Source organism: Sinohyriopsis cumingii, chromosome 2 (genome assembly GCF_028554795.1).
Source record: "Sinohyriopsis cumingii isolate HCF-2022 chromosome 2, ASM2855479v2, whole genome shotgun sequence".
In the NCBI taxonomy this organism is placed as follows: Eukaryota; Metazoa; Mollusca; class Bivalvia; order Unionida; family Unionidae; genus Sinohyriopsis; species Sinohyriopsis cumingii.
In genome coordinates this window covers 137,981,056-138,000,550 of record NC_142962.1, presented here as the reverse complement: position 1 = coordinate 138,000,550, position 19,495 = coordinate 137,981,056, and the positions used below count along the sequence as shown (strand labels likewise).

Below are 19,495 nucleotides of genomic sequence, written 5' to 3'. Positions count from 1 at the left end.
TGTAATCATATCATTATATGTTTTTTATCTTACAGGTGTTGTCTAATGTTGTAAAGCGCTTAGAGCTTCTAAAGATTAGGTGCCATATTATTATTATTATTATTATTATTATATCTGAATTTACACGAATGTGTAGGTCAGTTAGATGGCTTTTTTGAATATGTGGACTTAAAAAGTTTTTCACAATAATTTGTTTATACCATTAAGCAAAGACTTCTTAAACAAATTTAACTTGGTAGGCAGCTTTGGTTTCAAATGTAGAACTCTGTATCATTTGATTTTACTAAACATTTTTGGAACTTTATGAGAAACAAAATCATTTTTAGCACAGTTTATAAACAAACAGTCACAACTGCAGACAAGGGAAATGTGCATGATTGTGTGAATAAATAAATGACTAAATCAGATATTCATTCCTTGCTTATATCAGAATGAAAGTTCATCAGGTTTTGGCATGTAAGTTTATTGCAAGCACCTTCATGATAATGATGAAGATTAAATTAGTATTGTTTAAAAAGCATCCATAAAAAAAATCTGACAGATCAGTGTGTGTGTGTGTGATTTGGATTTTTAACGTAGCTTTAACAATTTTTCAGTCATATTGCTACGATGTCTGCAGTGTGGCAGTTTAAAGTGATGTCTAGCACTGGGGCATCATGCCGCAGACATGTAGCATGATGTTCCACCCAGTCACATTTTCCTGGCACCAGGCCGACCAGTCCTAACACTAACCTCTTAATGCTGAGCACCATGTGTGGCAGCTGTTAGTACCATTTTTGGAAGTCTTTGGTATGACTCGGCCAGGGATTGAACCCATGACTGTGCGCATTCGAGGCGGATGCTCTAACCACTAGGTCACCGGAGCAGTTGACAGATCAGTTGAATATGCATGCAGTTCAGCCTTGCAGAAGGTGAAAACTTGTCACTTGGGAAGCCATTTTGCTAGCAGATTAAAATGTAGGTAGCAAAAACTTTCTGTGAGTGTTTTTAAGGAAGTATGTGAAATTTGGTGTAGCAGTATACAAAATGTAAATTTGCTATGCATAGTCATTAAAGAAATTTCATCTCAATAAATGTTAGGCAGAATGAAGCCTTGAAGATTAGCTAATGATGTAGTAAATGAAGGCCTCTCTGTTTGTTTTCTGCATGGTATATCTGAAATTCAACAAATCACAAAATTTAAGTATATTTTTGCAATGAGATGACTGTCCTATTTAGGAATGTTTATTTAGGTGTGAATATCTAACTCCCTAGTATAGTGGTGGGGGTAGCTCGTGAGTTTTCGTTTTCTTTTGTTGAAGTAAAGTAAGATGGGCTCATTTTCTGATATAAAATTACAGTTAAATTTATGACAAAAGTTTTTAAAGCTTGGTAAATGGAAGATATGTCATAGTAGAGATGGAGATATCAAGAATATTCCATTGTTATTTTCAGATTTTGCAATTAATTGATGTGACAGAGAGAGAGAGAGAGAGAGAGAAAGAGAGAGAGAGAACACAATTGCTAGTATTTAAGTATCGCAAATAATGATAGAGTCTAAAGGTAAGGTAGTTTACAACAAGTTTTCGAGTCATTGTGGCATACTTATTATTATTGTTATTATTATCATAGGTTAGAAGAATACATTGCTGCTCAGTCAGGACATAAAAGAACAGTTATGTAATATATAATTCACAAAAGATGAGGGATATGCTATTTTCTGCACTTCTTTTTTATGTTTTAAATACAGTATCCAGTTATATGTAATATGTGTTAAAGGGACTGTTTACACATTTTTAGTTCATTTTGACATAGAAAAATTGATTATAAATGATAGATAATGAGCCAAATTTCATTACACCATCAAATGTTAAGAGCTTTGTGTTAATTACATACTTATCGAGTTTTAAGATCATACAATTGTTTTACCTACTTTTGTCCTGACTTGGACCAAATGGAATTGTTTCTGGATGCATGCTTGCAACAGTTGCAGTTCGAAAGAAATAAACAGACCAACTCGTATATCCTTGAAAACAAAAAATTGTATTAGCATCTAAATGCGATCAGAAGCATATGAAGAGATAGTTTGACACGTAAGAGACTTAGTTTTGATATATATTACACAGCAGGTATAGAGATCATAATCATCTTATCCAATATGCAGGTAATTCCTCAACCCATTTATTCTCAAAGTTTCAGGTGCTACATATGTGTCTGGTTAATTTTGTTCCAGGACCTTCTATACATGCATCATTTACATTCATCAAAAGTTAGGACAAATGTAGGTGACATTTTTTATTAGAACATGTACATTATTTAATCTTCTGAATACCAGATCTATGTTATGATACACTGTATGATATGTAATGAACAGAAAATGTATAACTTTATAGGATCTGTGTAAGACTACCACATTTTTCATTGAACTTTCTGTGTCAGAGCGTATAACAATAAATATTTAAACAGTCCTTTTAAAGTTTGAATATAATAATTAAAGTCTGTTTAAAGAGCCAAAAGACATCCCACATTAATAATATCAGTAACTGTCACCATTTCTTGCCACGGTTGATCTTCAGCTCTTCAAAGCTGTACAGATGTTGTCTGCTAACACTGTCCTTGACAACTGAAAATAGTTTGGATTTCAATAAAACCATTTATTACTATGAAGACAAATTATATCTACAAGAGATCTCTAACCAGGTTATAAATTTATGAAGATGACAACTACCTGAGATTTAATGTGTTGTAAATTTGTTTTTTAAATATTGGAAGCACATGTGTATTGAATGACATGACAGTTCCTCCTACTATTAGCAAATGGATTTCTAAAGTCAGGTGGAGAGCTATTCCACTGTGTATTATGTACCTAAAAGGATAGGTAGATGGTATTTCAAGTCAGTATGGTGGATTGCTTGATTAGTCTCATTGAACTACTGTCATAGGTGCTGTAGATATTGTTATATTCCAGTCACGTTCTTTGATGTTAAAGGTTGTTTTGTTTAAAAAAATTATATTAAGAGAATGAGGAAAATTCACTCGTCATCTTTGTCAAAGAGATAATAAAGGAGATGATTAAGGCAGTCTGATATTTGTAATTTTTTCACATATTTTTGTTTACTCCACCAAATGAGTGAGGACTCGCCAGGAGATGTCATTGATTATCTGTGATTCAGATTATTTTTACATGCAGTTGGGCACAGTTTGGACCCTGTATAAATAATACAATTATATACATAGACAAATATTACCAATACAACAATTTGGAGTCTAATGCATCACATACAAGCTAGCTACTTCCACTTACTGTAAACCATTACTACTATCTACTTTAAAATTGTTATTTCATTATGTACCATATATACTTGATTATAAGTTGGGCCAAACTGCAAACAACAAAGATCCTAATCTGCAGTAACATAATGCCACATATCAGGGTCTGTGTTTGTTTGGGTGATTACTCCTTACTGCACAGAGTCAGATCTGCTATCTGGGTCTGTCCATTTTGCAGTCGACTCATAAGTGAGTATAGACATTAACTGTTGATATGAACAAAATGGTTATCAATGGAATACATTTTGTCTGAAACATAATGTTCAGATGAAATGAATTAAAAAAATCCCATTTCATTGTATTTTCATATTAAGCTGTTAAGAGTTTACTTTCTTAAGAGGCACACTACTAAAATGATGAATATTGGGATTTTATTACATAATTTGATTGTTTTAAAAAAGGAAATGTTGAACATTGGAAAGCCAAGTCCTTAATTGTCTGTTACGGGCAAGGAGCAATTCTTTGAATGTGATTGGATTGTCTGCCATAGAGATTATTAATTGGTGCAAGCATGTAATTATTTGTTTACCTACCTTTTATCATAATTACTTTAAACATGTAAGATTTGCTTAACATGATATGGGTGTATTGTTTTATGTCACTGAAGTAAACATATTGTTCATCCATACAATTTTGGGTTACTCTTGAGTTCAGGCAAAAGGTTGATATGGGGCGCATTTAATCAGTTCTTAGGACTGCTTTAAAGTAGTCATACCAGAGGTGCATTTTTCATCTAGGGAGAAATTCATACAGGTATATGTTGTTTGGAGAGAAAATTGCAATGATTAAATATTTTGACTTACTTTAGGTAGATAAACATCACTATGATTGTGTTTACTTTGCCTGAAATTAAAGCAGGGTTTATTCAACACACATTGGTAAAAGATAAATAAAATACTCAAAGAAACTGGTTTGAATAGTTTATATTGTTAGAGGTGAATTTGTGCCTATAGTATTCATAGACAGAATTCAAAAGAGCACATTCAAGATTGAAAGAACTGTATGCATCATTGCCCCACTGGGAAAGCTATATAGCACTCCTGTAAGCTTAGAGTGATTGAGAGCTCAGCTGTACTTGAGTTGTCATATAACATTTTATTAACTCAGTAGCTCATCTAATTCTGTGTTAATTGTATTGTCTTTATTTTTTCTGGATCTTGGAAAAATATAGCTGCTTGAATTAGTTCAAAATGCCAATAGGATATGCATCAAGTTGGATTAAAATATGAATTAGAAATACAGTCTACTAGATGAGAGCAGTCTTCCTTCTGGATTTGATTAATTGCTGGTAAGTAAAAGTTAACTCATCATTATGAACATTCATGATTTGAAAATTTTGATTAAAAAGAAAAATATTTTATCATAAGATGTAACTCATAATATTGTTGTGGCATTTAGTTTGAGCACCATATTTTTTATTTCAACACATTAGCAACACAAAATGGTGCCAAATACTGATCAGTACAAATATAAAATGTTGTGTGTTGGTCTAAATTGGTGGTATGTAAACAAAGGTGATGTGTGCTGCTGTGTATGAGTAAGACAGGAGGAATTAAGTCTTGTCACTTTATTTTTTAACTTAGGATATTATTAAATCACATAACACAAATTACATACACTCACTAGAGAGATGTTCAAGTACAAATATGGACAGAATATATGTCAGTCCATTCCTTTAATTGAACATCCTAAAATCTGTCAGCGCTATATTTCTTCATATTACATGTACATTGAAATTATAACATGGTATTTATGAAACTGAGGCTGCTTGTATCTTGGCTTGGTTACAACAGAAACTGACCATCCTGGCAGTCATCAGTGTTTATGTCATAGCTGTCACTCATTACAAATGTTAAGTGAACATTAAATTCTAGCAAAACTTGGTTTCCTTATTAAATCTGTAAAAATTGTATGATGGCTGAAGTTGTGTGATTTGCAGTAACATTAGGAGGACAGTTTCACATACCTATTATAACAATACATGATTTTTTACTCCCAAACCCCATGCTATGGTCATGTTTTGAAATAAATGGAGTATTCAAATAAATTAATCTTCTATACAACTCAGTCAATGACTTTATTACTGTTCCATTCATTTACTTGTAAGTGTATTTTCTGTGTTTATGGAATTTGGATCTTTTTATGAATCATTTGTGTAGAACTAAATTCAGGTTCTATTAATTCCATCAAAGATTTACATATCTTTTGAAATCAAAGTTATTTTGCACCATCCATAAAAGGACTTTACAGGTTCAGTCATAACCACATAGAATAAAAGCTAAAATGACCAATCACAGACCGATGATATAAGAAGGAACATAATAACAGTACAGAATACTTAACTCAGTTCAGATGATCATGTCACAAAACTTGATTAGGAAAACTTCAACCAACTTTTCAAAAAGTCTCATATTTCTTGAATATAGATTATTTATAAGTAATCAGAAAATAAACTTTGACATTTCAAAAATGTTTGTTACAGTTCAAAACAACATGGAGGTGTAGTGATAACAAGCTTCAGTTTCCTAAAATTGGACATTGAGAACACCTCTTTTTCCAAAATGTTTTAAAGAAATTTCTCAAAAATTGAGGCAGAGAAGAAAAGTAAATCCATATTGTGCATCAAAATAACCACACATTTTACATATAGTGTTTCATTAGGCCAGTTTGGTGGCTGGGTATAATGGTCAAACTTTATGGTAGCAAACAATATTTTGATGCAGACTACTGGGAAACCCTGCTATCAGGTATGATATCATAACATGAGTTCATATATAACACAGTAACATTATAGCCCCATAATTTTTTTTGTCCTAGATATCCCTTATTCCATCACACTACTCAGAACAACAGTGAAACTGAGAAAAATAAAAAATTACACCAGTTAAGTTTTATCAGCCTATAGCTTGCAAATGATAATTAATGTTCTTACACACTGGTGATTAACTTTAGTTGAATGTAGAGCTCTCTTAATTCCAGTAGTTTTTAAAATTGGCAGATAGTAAAATTATTGCTCTATGTTGGACAGGCATTTTCTCCCACTCCCTCCCCCTGTACTTGTACACCCATTCATAGGACTTTGAATCATTCTTACTATACCATGGTCTGGTACATAATGCAGTAGTTATGGATCCCAAGTAACATGTTACAGTGGGGTTTCCCTATAAATTTCTATGTGTTTTTTGAACATATTGAATGATGCTTGTAAAATAAACATGACTCTGGTCATGGTTTATCAGATTTTGTTCTACTCCATTTTGTAAATGAACTTTGGGTAGCCTGGGCTGACAACCTAACCTAGCTATATTTCTACATGAAGTGGTTGGGTGTTGTCACAATTCTGGTTTTACCACAGATTCCATTGATACATTAAGATCTGTAAAGGTTTGACTGTACATGTGAAGTTTGGTCAGAACTCTGGTCCTGGAACCAACAATATTTTGAAAAAAGAAAATCTGGTCTCAGATTGTATTTTATTAGGTGAACTTTTTATGTGGATAGAAAATAAGGTACACATACTTGTTCATTTCTTTAAAACCATCTGCTTGAGTCTATCTTGAACTGTGACATCACAGGCCTTGAAGGAAAGGTGCTACCTCATGTCACAAAATCACATCTTTTGGCTTTAATGAACTGAAGATCATAGCTTGTTGTATGCACCCAGTACTGGTAGTATGATAATATTTTGGTACTGCTCACTGCACTAGATCAGAAATGTTGTCCTCACATCAGTGCACACCCACATGCATCCTGGAAAGTTACCATAAGGTGCCCCAGCAAGAGGATAGTTTGGTGGAGACTTCAACCTAGATAAGTAACCATCAAAACTCCTATTATATTTCTGTTGTCAATCACTCAGTTGCAAAGAGTGAGCAGGGCCTTCCATTAGATTTAAAGTTGGAGGGTGAGTTGCCAAAGTAGTTGGGGGTTCTGGGAATTTCTCTCAGTGGGGATACAGGTTTTTTTAAAAGTATCTGGGTGTATAGTATAAATAGCCAGGAAAATCACCCAGCCCCCAGCTGATAAGGAAAGCCCTGGTGATAATTATGGAACCCACCATAAGTGTACTGGCAGACGTGTAAACATTTAATTCATTTTAAGCTCCTGTAAATCCACTACCCCTTAATTCTGTATCTATACTCAGAGTTGCAAGTGGTTTTCCATTTCTGCCAACACTGTGTCGAATTCAGCTATACTATTAATTTTATCCTCAATAACCATCAAGTATAGCTTGGTAATCGTATTGAGACTGCTTTGTGCTGTCACAAAATGTTCTGAATAGATGTGTATTGATGAATTTAGCCATGAGTGTTACCATTGCTGCCAGTCACATTGGTTAGTATTGATATGGCTCCAACATTTCTGATTGGTGTTCCTATAATATTTAAGATAGTCGTAATTCCTGCCACATCCAGACCAACTGTGTTGCTGTGGTGATTCTGCAAATATATATCAACTACAACTATATGCATATGTTTAAATTTTGCAAACATTTTTTGGCTTGGTTATGTCTACAGCATCATCTGAATAAAATATTCTGTTATTAAAGTAAAATAGTGGGTCAGAGGCATTTTTAAACCAGTAGTTTCCCTCTATACCCACTTAGTCCATACCTCATACTCACTCTATTGGCTGTTTGGTCAATTTTCTCAAGTTGCTGGGTACAACATTGCCTGCAAGGAAATGATTTTCAAAGATCCACTGGTGACCATCACCATTTAAATATTGCTTGGGTGTTCTCATCATTGACTTGTAGACATATGGTGGTAGCTGTGGAAGATTTTTAAGTGCTACCTTGATGTATGCGTTGAGTGCCTTCTTGGATCTTACCAACTTTGTAACCAATTTCTCCAATGCTTCCTTGGATCACTGAAATCACCTCTGGCAAGCATCCAGTGATGTCTGTGGTTGCTCTCGCGGGTTTAAAAAAAATATATTTTTGATGCATTTGGCTGTTTTAACAACAGGACCATCTTCATCTTCTGTTTCTGTCATCACTGCTGTGGTTGTTGCAACTTTCTTTACCTCTGCCATGGATTCTGTGTTCTTAGCTGCAATCTCTTTTGTTGGTTTGATCAGTGGTGCAAATCTTTGTACAAAGCCCTCTGAGATCTTCCCATGCAGTCTGTGATGACTGTAACATATATCTGACACATTTGCAGCTGGCTATAACATTTTGATTAAATTCCAGGTATTTGCACCACTCCAATGGCCTAGTGGTTAGAGCGTCTGCCTCGGAGGCATGGGTTTGATCCCCAGCCGAGTCATACCAAAGACTTACAAAAATGGTACAAACAGCTGCCTCGCTTGGCGCTCAGCATTAAGAGGTTAGTGTTAGGACTGGTCGGCCTGGTGTCAGGATAATGTGACTGGGTGGGACATCGTGCTACATGTCTGCGGCATGATGCCTCAGTGCTAGACATCACTATGAACTGCCACACTGCAGACATTGTAGCGATATGACTGAAAAATTGTTATAGCTACGTTAAAAATCTAAATCACACACACACACCAGGTGTTTGCATGAATCCCCATAGGCTGCTAGCTGTCCCTGGCAGGCTTTGGCATTATACTTACAAGTCAAGTCCATGGTAAAGACACTGTACAGTTCCTGACAGACCTCTGTGAACATATCCTGAAACTCATCTCATGAATAATCAACAGCAGACCAGGTCCAATGAATGTTTGCAAGGCCGTGCACATCAATACAGTAAAATATCATTAAAATCTTACAGTTGTCTTGAATCACTTAGACCATGTCTATGTTTTGGTGTTGACCTTGGAAAAATATTCTTGTAGGTTGTCTTGGTGTGCAAGCATAATATCATACATGACAAGATTAATCTCACTTGGATAAAAGTCGTCAAGTTTCATTGATGTAGAAAAGAAATCAGTGGTGGATGAAATAAATACTTCCAAACAGACTACCTGTTAGGTATTGATGATTTTTATTCAGCCTTTCAAGCTATTTCATGATGCTTCAAATTTTGATCAGGTGCAGGGCTCATCTTGGTCACCAAATCCCTTGTTTTGCACTGCATGGATGCTTTCAAAAACTTTTATTTTCAATTTCATGTCTTCATTTAAATTGAAGGCATTATGGTTTTGTCTTCAAAATGAAATAAGTATTGCAATTTCCTTGTGCAAGAAAAATCTTTTCTAGAACAAGTCTGAGTATGTGAGTCGAGATGATTAACTACCAAATCCTTCACATTCAACCTGCTGAAGATGCGAAACAACAGCTGCGGACACACACTCGTTTCTGTGAGTCAAAAAGTACCAGTCCAATTTCTCAAATTGACAGTATGATAACTTGTGCAGTTTGAAATCAGCCCAATTGCCAATTCTATTCTTATTTTCTTTTATCATGTCAGCATGTTAAATCACTGATTGTATATATCAGCATAAAAGGAGACATTCCAGACTTGTTCCCCATGTACAATTTAAGTACTGTACAGATCATTTAAAAGCTTCTCTGTTGCTTTGTATCTGTTTCTTTTGGGTTTAGATGTCAATACTTCTGGCATGTCATGCAGTGAATAAGTTACAGTTAGTTCTGATTGGTGCTTAATGTTTTACTCAGGACTTCAAAAATGATACCCGCCAATCAGAACTGGCTGTAATATATTTTGCTGTGTCGCATTGAGGTGTACCCATCATTTCAATACAAGCTGATGATGTGAAGTAACATCAGAACTTCCCATAAAAGTGGTTGTTAAATGAAGAGTAAAGTACTAAATCAAACATAGGGAGCAAATCTGAAATATCTTCTTTATGTTAATACAGTAGATTCTGTCATGTAAGACCACCTCTTTTGCCAAAAAGTATGGTCTCACAAGACAGGTGGTCTCTCATAACAGGTCACAATGCTGTATAATGAATAAATTTGTGCATTGAAAATGTGGTCTCTCAAGACAGGTGGTCTTACATAGCAGTGGTCTTTCAAGACAGGTTTAACTGTATATCTGTTATCTTTGGCTGAGGATACTTACATGATAAAATTATCAACATGGAATTGGCAAGGTAACAGTGTTAGCCTATAAACCACATGAGTTAGTCACCATGTGTTTGCTAATTTGTAGGATTTGTGAGTGGGTGTTGTCTATAATTTTTCTTTGTTTTCTGACATAAATAAATTTTTGTGCTTGCTACCGCTGTCTCAGATAAATTTTCAAATTAAAAAATAAAAAGGCATATGACTTGGTAATTATTCATGCCTGCTGAAGATGTAAGTAACTTGTATAAGGTGAGCATCATTTTGTATTGATTCTTCACTTCTTGTATTGATATGAGCATCAATATGAAAACAGTATCGATCTATTGATTAATTGTTTCACCCATAGCAATGCCACACTTCATCAAGGCAGGTGCATAAAGATCATTTCTGAACTTGAGAAAAATTCAGCAAAATATTTGGTGAAGTTTGAAGGACAGTACCATCAGTCTCTCGTGAGTGCAAAGATCACCTTCAAACCACGTTCATATATATTCAATTTGTATTATTTGTTGGCATTTCTTAATGATTATATGTTATGTAAATATGAGTTTTGTACTTGACCTTATCCAAAAATCCAGTGTACCTGACCAGGGACATTTATAAACAACAGACTAAATAGCTAAAATTTTCTCTCTGAGTGTGGATTAAATATTTAGATAATTATTAATATAAACATGATTACCTGAATTGAGTTAAAAGATACAGTCTTTGATTCTGACCTTAGAATCTTCTAGAATGGAAAATTCCATTAAGTGACAGAGTATTTCCAGAAAATGGTAATTGCAACCTAGGTCAAGTAGAAGGGTATATAATCTTGTTTATCTAAAAATTACTCATTCTTGCCCTAGCATCTGAAGCAAAATCAGTCTTATTGTTGTGTTCAGCTTTTCATTTGGGTGGATTTATTTATTTAAATTTTTTCTTTCTTTCTGGAGTTACAAAGTGCTCAATAGTATTCTTGGACTGGAACATTAATTTAGAATTATAGTGAATGCAGACAAGGATATTTTGGATTATATTATTGTGATACAGCCAATGACTTAGCACATTATCACAATCCAGGCCACTGGCACTTGAGCATGAAAAACTTTGTTTCCAGCAATAATGGACAGTGAAGTCTGATTTATTTTATTTCTGTGTTGAAATTCCATGCCTATTATTAGAATATTAAAAATGGGCAGTTCTAAGTCTAAAACGTATCATAAACGATCAGTGTACAGAAAAATGCCATTATCAGAATTGAAATCTACGTTTGACAGTTGATCTCAAATTACCAGTATATAACCATACTGTTTATAGTAAATTCATGGTTGAAATAGTTTTATTTGGTATATTCTTAAAATCATCAATTTATTTATGTTCATTCTTCAGCTCATGCATTGCATCAATTTACATAAAATCATGCAGTCCTATTTATTAGGCCACCCACGTGTTGTTGACCTTAATACAACATTGGTAGAAAAGCTGAATACTTGCAGTTCAAGATAAAAGAATGATTTTGTGAGTGTATTTTTTTCCAAAACGATTTCTACACAGAGGTTTCCTTTTGAAGAGGTTTTAATGGGCTTTAATGATTAGATCTGAATATTTGAAAAGTTTTAATGTTGAAGTTGTTCCTTAGAGATAGTACCTCTTAGCTAAATTGAAAGCACATTCTTTCATGTTGCTTACTTGATAGGAATCTTATTATTTTAACAAGGAATGAATTATCCCCAAAAGAATACATTAAACTAAATTCAGAGTTTTACTAAATTCAGAAATATCATTGGCCCAGCAAGATTTTGGAGAAAAAGTTTGTTACCATGTATACTCACATATAACTTGGATCCAATTGCAAAAACATTAACCCTGGTCAGCTACATATTGCATTTTTCACTGGCTGATCAGTATATGCATTGTTCACTTTACTGATCAGTCCTAACAAGCTGTATAGACCCAGATCTGCCTGTGCATTAGGTGTGGCAGATTTGGATCTATGCAGTTTGCAGTTGAATCAAACTTGTAACTGAGTATATATAGTGATAATGTGCATGCATGAAGTTTTTTTGCATCTATTGTAAAAACAGTGCATAAAGGACTTTCATGTGACCACAAGAGTTTGACCATTGTGGACAGGTTTTTCTCCTTGGAAAGAATATATTACACAAACTGGGCAACCTTTATGAAACTCTGCCACTCAGTGTTAGTAAATGTGAAACTGTTATGTGATTATGTTTGCATTTTACTCTGTGTAAAAATGTGTACATATGTATATGCAGTCTGGCCACAAGAACTTGAGAAAAATCAGTTAAAGTACCAAAAATCCACAGATTTTTATTATACAAATATTAAGCTGAGAAAATTCCAGTCTTTTGCTGGCCTGCAGTGTGAGTAGCTTTTTCTCATCCTTCTTTTATAGCACATTTAATTTTAAATTTTTACCTATAAGTTGAGCTGTATCATTTAAAATTATACATTATTTTTTACATTTGTTTAGGATTTTATAATAAACATGCATGTCTTCAAAGGCAAGCAGAAAAGTCATTAAAAATAAAAGAAATTCAAGAATTGAGAAAAAGTTAAGTGCAGATTTGTCATATGGCTGCTGTGGCAGATCCTGCAGGTGTAGTCACCCTGAATATGTAGGTTTTGTTTGTAAAGAATCAGTATTTAAAGTTTATCTATTTCCTTTTTCAGGTTGGCTGATTGATATAGAACTTAGTTTTTAAAATTATGGAAAGTAATACCTTACCTAAGATTGATGACAAGGCACTAGAGTTTGAAATTGACATCAAGGATGCCCAGTTTAATCATGAAGGCTATTATTACCTCCAGCTCTCCATTCAAAGCTCCCTCACTCGTGACTACAGTCAGATTCAGTTGAAAAAGGAAGGTGATAAATCATTTGTCCGACAACGTGTCATCAAAACTGATTTCACAAAACAGGAGGAGTCGAGCCCATTGACATTCTTTCATGATAAGAAATTTACTTTCCACTTACCAAAAGGTAAAATTCTTTGTCATTGTAATTGAAAAAAATGAATGGGACATTTTTTACACATAATTATGTTGCAGCTGTCATTACATAATCATCAAGTAGAACCCTAACTGATGCAGCAAGTGAATAGTATTGAAATCAATAATTTTATTAATTATGTAAAATCTGGTGTTAAAAATCATTTAGAGATCATATATGGTTTACTTACATGGAAGATATATTAATCATCTGTTCATATAGTTTAAGACTTGTAACTTTAATAATTAATGTAATCACTCAACAGTGTCAGTGTTTGTTTTAGGAGATAAATGTATTTAAATACCAAAAGCACCATGTATTAGCACAATAGTCTAAATATTTCCTTAAATAATTGGGAAATAATTGAGGTTGACATCCTCAAAACTCATCTGCAATAATGTATGCAGAAGTGAATTTGGGTGTACACAGTGTTTCTCATATCATAAGTAGGTGGGTGGTAGTATAGATAGTTTTAGCTCATCTGGCAATTAGGCCAAGTGATAGCTCATCTGGCCATGAGGCCAAGTGATAGCTCATCTGGCAATAAGACCAAGAGATAGCTCATCTGGCAATAAGACCAAGTGATATCTCATCTGGCAAAAAGGCCAAGTGATAGCTCATCTGGCAATAAGACCACATGATATCTGTTCATAATGCCAAGTGATAGTTTATCTGGCAATAAGGCCAAGTGATAGCTCATCTGGTCATAATGCTAAGTGATAGCTCATCTGGCAATAAGACCAAGAGATAGCTCATCTGGCAATAAGACCAAGTGATATCTCATCTGGCAAAAAGGCCAAGTGATAGTTCATCTGGCAATAAGGCCAAGTGATATTTCATCTGGCAATAAGGCCAAGTGATAGTTCATCTGGCAATATGGCCAAGTGATAGCTCATCTGGCAATATGGCCAAGTGATAGCTCATCTGGTCATAATGCTAAGTGTTAGCTCATCTGGCAATAAGACCAAGTGATAGCTCATCTGGCAATAAGGCCAAGTGATAGTTCATCTGGCAATATGGCCAAGTGATAGCTCATCTGGCAACAAGTCCAAGGGAACTTATGGTATGGTATGTTGAGCATTGCTCAGATTGCTTTATACAACTTCTCTTAAAACTTGATGTCATCTAATATGGCTACTGTTGCTAAAAAAATAAAAACCTTTAATAAACTTCTAAAAAAAACCCACAGAACGGAATTTTACCAGCATCCTAGTACATTAAGACCTTTCAATTTTATATAAATTATGCCAGTCTGCCATAAGGTGTAGCTGCTACAACTAAAGAAATATAAAAATAACATTACATAGCCTTTAAATAATCTTAACAGAATTTGACAGTTTTTAATGAAAGACATGGTGGCACAAAGTCTTAATAATTCATTTAAATGATGATGAAAGCCATCAGATATGACCACTGTTACTAAAAATAGAAAAAATCTTTGAATTATTTCTTCTCAGAAACAACTGAATATAATTTTATCATATTTAGCAGAAAGCATCCTAGCATTAAGGTCTTTCAGTGATGATGCATATGTGATGCAACCACAACTACAGGTAGAAAAAAAACTTTCAAGAGCTTTAAAATTGCTCAAACATAATTTTGACCAAATTTAATAAAAAGCAAGCTGGCCAAAGCTAATACACTATCATATATGGTTGCTGTTACTAAAAATAGAGAATCCTTTAAGGGACCTCTTAAAATAGCTGCATAGAATCTGAACAAATTTTATTTTAAATAAAAACAAAGAAAAAACAACTTTGCATGAAGGATTTGAAATTTTATACAGTTGATCCTTGTATGCCTTCAAATATAGCATCCTTTACTAAAAACTGACCGCTCCGGTGGCCTAGTGGTTAGAGCATCCGCCTCGGAAGCGGAAGGTCGTGGGTTTGAACCCCGGCTGAGTCATACCAAAGACTTACAAAAATGGTATTAACAGCTGCCTCGCTTGGCGCTCAGCATTAAGAGGTTAGTGTTAGGACTGGTCAGCCTGGTGTCAGATAATGTGCTGTTTGGGACATCATGCTACATGTCTGCAGCATGATGTCCCAGTGCTAGACATCACTATAAACTGTCACACTGCGGATGTCATAGCAATATGACTGAAATTTTTTTAAAGCTATGTTAAAAAATCCAAATCACACATACACGCACACACACACTAAAAATAGAAGAACCTTCATACAAAAGATTCTCAAAAACTGCTCATCAAATGTTCACAGAAACCATTCTAGTTTAAAGGGCTTTCAGTTTTATACACATGATGACAGTCCACTCTAGAATATGACAGCTATTACTAAAATATAGAAAAATGGTAAAACTTACATGTTTTCTTCTCAAATACTGCTCAGCAGAACTGGACCAAATTTGACAAAAAGAATCTTGACACTAACAGGTTTGAATCGGATACAAACGATGACAGTTTGCCATCAAGCATAACCAATGTTATTTAATCTGGAACAGTCTTAAGATTATTCTTTCTCAAACAACACTGAACAGAATTTGACTGGTCCTGACAGACAGTCCCATGGCATGATAAGCTTTCAGATCTGTGCAAGTATATATGGATGGATGGATGGATGGATGAATGGAATAGAGGGAGGGAGGGAGGGAGGGATGCCAGCTAAAAGTAAAATGTGAAAAATTTATAAATGGAGAAGACACAAAAACCTTAGAAGACTACACTTCCAAATAAATGTAAGTATCTGTTGCAGCAAGATGCAAAAAAAAAAAAGGATAAATGTGTAAAATTCTAATGCCAATCCATTGCCAAATATATCCACCTTTACTTTTAAAAGTAGAGAAACATTTAAACAACTTTACCTCCAAAAAGCCACTCAACAGAATTTGATCAGCTTTGTCTGAAAGCATCACAGAATAAATGTTTTTAAATATTGGACAAGAGCTGTTGATGTGCCATCAAATGTAAATGGCAGTTTTAAAAAAATAGAGAAATTCTGAGACAGCTCATTTCTTAACATAGTCAGTCAACAGCATTTGAAGAAATTTCTGTACCATCTATACTTAACCTAAATCAGATTTGTTGGTCGTCCACTCCGGTATTTGGTTAGTCTGTTAGAAAATCGCTTCCTTGTATGAAAAGTTGTGCAGAATTGTTTGTTAAGATTAGAGATTGGCTTATCATCAAAAACATCGGGTTTTTCATTTGAGAATTTAAGGTTAACTGATACATGTTGCTGAAAGCAGAACAATATTTTGGGTTCTATGACAGAATTTGTATGCTCAGCAATAAATTTTGAAGGGGCATATAGTATTGAACATGTCTATCTCTACATCAGAGTCTGCATCCTGCCATATTAAGTTTTATTCTTAAGTCATTTTCAGTGTAAATTATGGTGATGACAAATGTGTTACATGCCGTATCTTAGATCTTCTTTAATTGTAATAATAATTAATAATTACATTACATTTTGGTTTTTCAGCTCGGCTCATCTCACTCCATCTCATCTTTGAGCAGTTTCTCAATCATTGTTAGCCACACAGTTTGTGAATGCATCTATATGTAGCCGCTATTCTCCAAAATTAAATTACTATTATTTATATATTTTGCACCACATTGACTTATCTTTAGTGTTGTGTTCTGGTAAATGTCGGCTACAGAGTAATGTAACATGGCATGTGGAGGCACATCTGATCTTGCTAAAAGCAGGTCACTGGTTTTGGGCTTTTGTATTTATTAAACATATTTATAGATTTTCATTAACAATCTATTCTGAACTGTTACTTCTGATTTCTTATCTTTTATTTGCCCCTTTATACTCTTATCTTACTTCAAAATCATCCTATTAAAACATACCAAAGTATGAAATTTCTTCTTTTGAGCTTTATAAATTATTGATTTAAAATAATATAAATGATATAGAATGAAATGGATTAAATAAAATAAGCTATTTAAATGATTTATTTTCATTAGCTGTAATATCTATAGATGTCATAGGTACTTGTGTTGATAATTTAGTCAGTGTTGAATTGAAGGCTGGTTTTATATATTTGACATACCGGTACCCTTTTTACAATTCAAGCTGAAGGGCAATAAGTGTAACTCTGGATCGTTTTTGAATACTGTGAAATCCAAGTCTAGGTAAGGCTATATACATTGCACCCACTGAAAGGGATCTGTGAGCAATAAAGTGGTTTAAATAACAGGTTTGAAAGGTTTCAAGATGAAAAGACCATTGTATTTTAGTTGTATTGATGTCAAGAGATTAAAATTCATTCACAAACATCTTGAAATCTATTTGAGTAATTCTCTCCCAGAACATTTAGTGCAGTATATTATGTTTTATGTGTGAAGTCTACATTGTATGCATGTAAGTGCTTCTTTGCATGGTACATAATAAATTCTACCAAGGACATTTTTAAAGATATTTGCAAACTTGTGTTAAGCATTCACCTGTAGAATGTAGATTAAGAAGCATTTTAATACAGGTGGTTACTAATAAAAACAGTTTCATCTCTTTTTTAAATTCATTTTAATAGGGGGGGGTCCCGAGTGGCCTAGTGGTCTAAAGCGCTCTTTGTTATGGATCACTGTCATCTCACCTCTTCCTGCGTCGGTTCGAGTCTAAGATTGAGCCAATGTGGGTATGTGAGAAAGCTTGCCAGTAGCTTCTCGTGGGTCGGTGGTTCTTTCCGGGGTTTTCCCGGGTTCTTCCTCCACCATTAATACTGGCTGCCATATATAGCCTATCGTGTGCTGAAAAATGGCGTTAAACCCCACAACAACAACAACAAAAACAACATTTTAATAGGACTATATGGAACATTGCTGTTTAGGGCCAGTGATAAAAGCAAATTGTATTGTTATTAAATTATTTTTATAAACATGAAGTTTCATTTGTCGTTATCTTAGTTTTTTTAATAAGTTCTCAAATCCTATTTAACATGCAATATATAATGATTTTATTAGGGATAGCAAAACATTTTTTAATCATCAGCAGTACAAGACCTGTTTTTATTGCATAGCTAGTCTTTCCATGATGGAAATTACCCTTGCCTTTACAATGAGAATTCATCTTTCTGTATAGTCATGATCTGGAAGATTTTAGAAGCCTCTCTTATGATGGTACATGCCCAGTAGTCATCATTTTTCTGGATGATGCAAAACAGGATGATGTACCCGGTGCTATCAGTCCTGCTGGACTCTCATGGGTTAGACTTGGAACAAGCTGAGATGGCACCCCTGCCTTTTCCATCCCCTTCTGCCTCCCAACCATCGTCCAAGATGGTGGAGGAGAAAGAAGTTTGGTCTTTCAATAAGGTGGTTAATGAAGATTATGATCTCTTGCTCCAGGATTTGTAACCCAAGTCTCTGGGATAAAAAATTCTCTCCAGTTTGGAAAAACCCTCCAGGGCTGCCTCCCCCACAGATCTCCTTTTGCTCCCCCATTCAGTCAAGGTTAAGGAAATTATGGAGTCGACAAGATCTTAACCCTGTTCAAGGTGCTGAGAGTCAAGATAATGTTAGATTGTCTGTTTCTTTCTTTTCTGGGGACATTGAACTTCACAGCCGACCTGGTTCTCCTTGATGGACTGCACTTGCACCCTCTCTAGTTTCTTATTCTGGCAAACTGCAGACATCATAGTGATATGAGACTAAAATTGTTAAAGCTACATTAAAAATACAAGATCTTACACATACACACTCGAATCAAATGATCTCTCAGCCAGAAAAAATGTTTGAGCAAAGTTGTCAAGTGTATCGTTCAAGCCAGGAGACACTCTACATTCAAGGTCTATGATTGGTGCAGTAGGAAACATGTTAATCCTAGCTGTACCTTTGTTGGGGCAGTGGCTGATTTTATTCTTTTGCTTTCTGAAGAGAAATAGTGCTCTTTTTCTACCATTAGGGCTATCTGGCAGCCATTTCCACCAGTCAAATTTTCCAGTGGTCTGGCCATCTGTTGGGATCCTTATATTGCTGACTTGATCAGGTATTTTGAGCTACAGTGACCAATGTCTCTTGTTGTTTGATGCCTAGATGGAATTTCTTGTTTTTCTTGTGCTTTTTAGCAAATTCTCCCTTGGGACCTTTGGGTGAAGCTTCTTTTGAGAACCTTATCTACAAGATGGTTTTTCTTTTCTTCTTGACCTTTGCAAAATGTGGAAGTGAGCTTCTTTCCTTTGCCAACCAAATATTTAGCACAAATCTGCTTCAATTGGTAGCACCTGTC

General features: G+C 34.6%; 1 protein-coding gene across 4 annotated transcripts in view; it reads left to right on the top strand.

Annotated features, from left to right (window-relative positions):
- The first annotated feature begins 4,130 nt into the window (after positions 1-4,130).
- The window catches only part of LOC149805915 (coiled-coil domain-containing protein 33-like), a 110,932-nt gene continuing 95,567 nt past the window's right edge, over positions 4,131-19,495 (top strand). The window contains exons 1-2 of one of the 4 annotated variants that reach the window (XM_089950678.1): positions 4,131-4,597; positions 12,983-13,292. In XM_089950678.1, coding sequence (XP_089806804.1) covers positions 13,019-13,292 — 274 coding nt within the window. In that variant the 5' untranslated portion in view covers positions 4,131-4,597; positions 12,983-13,018. Of the gene's footprint in view, positions 4,598-12,982; positions 13,293-19,495 lie in introns of those variants that run through there. The other 3 variants (XM_089950679.1, XM_089950680.1, XM_089950681.1) reach the window with 3 other exon arrangements.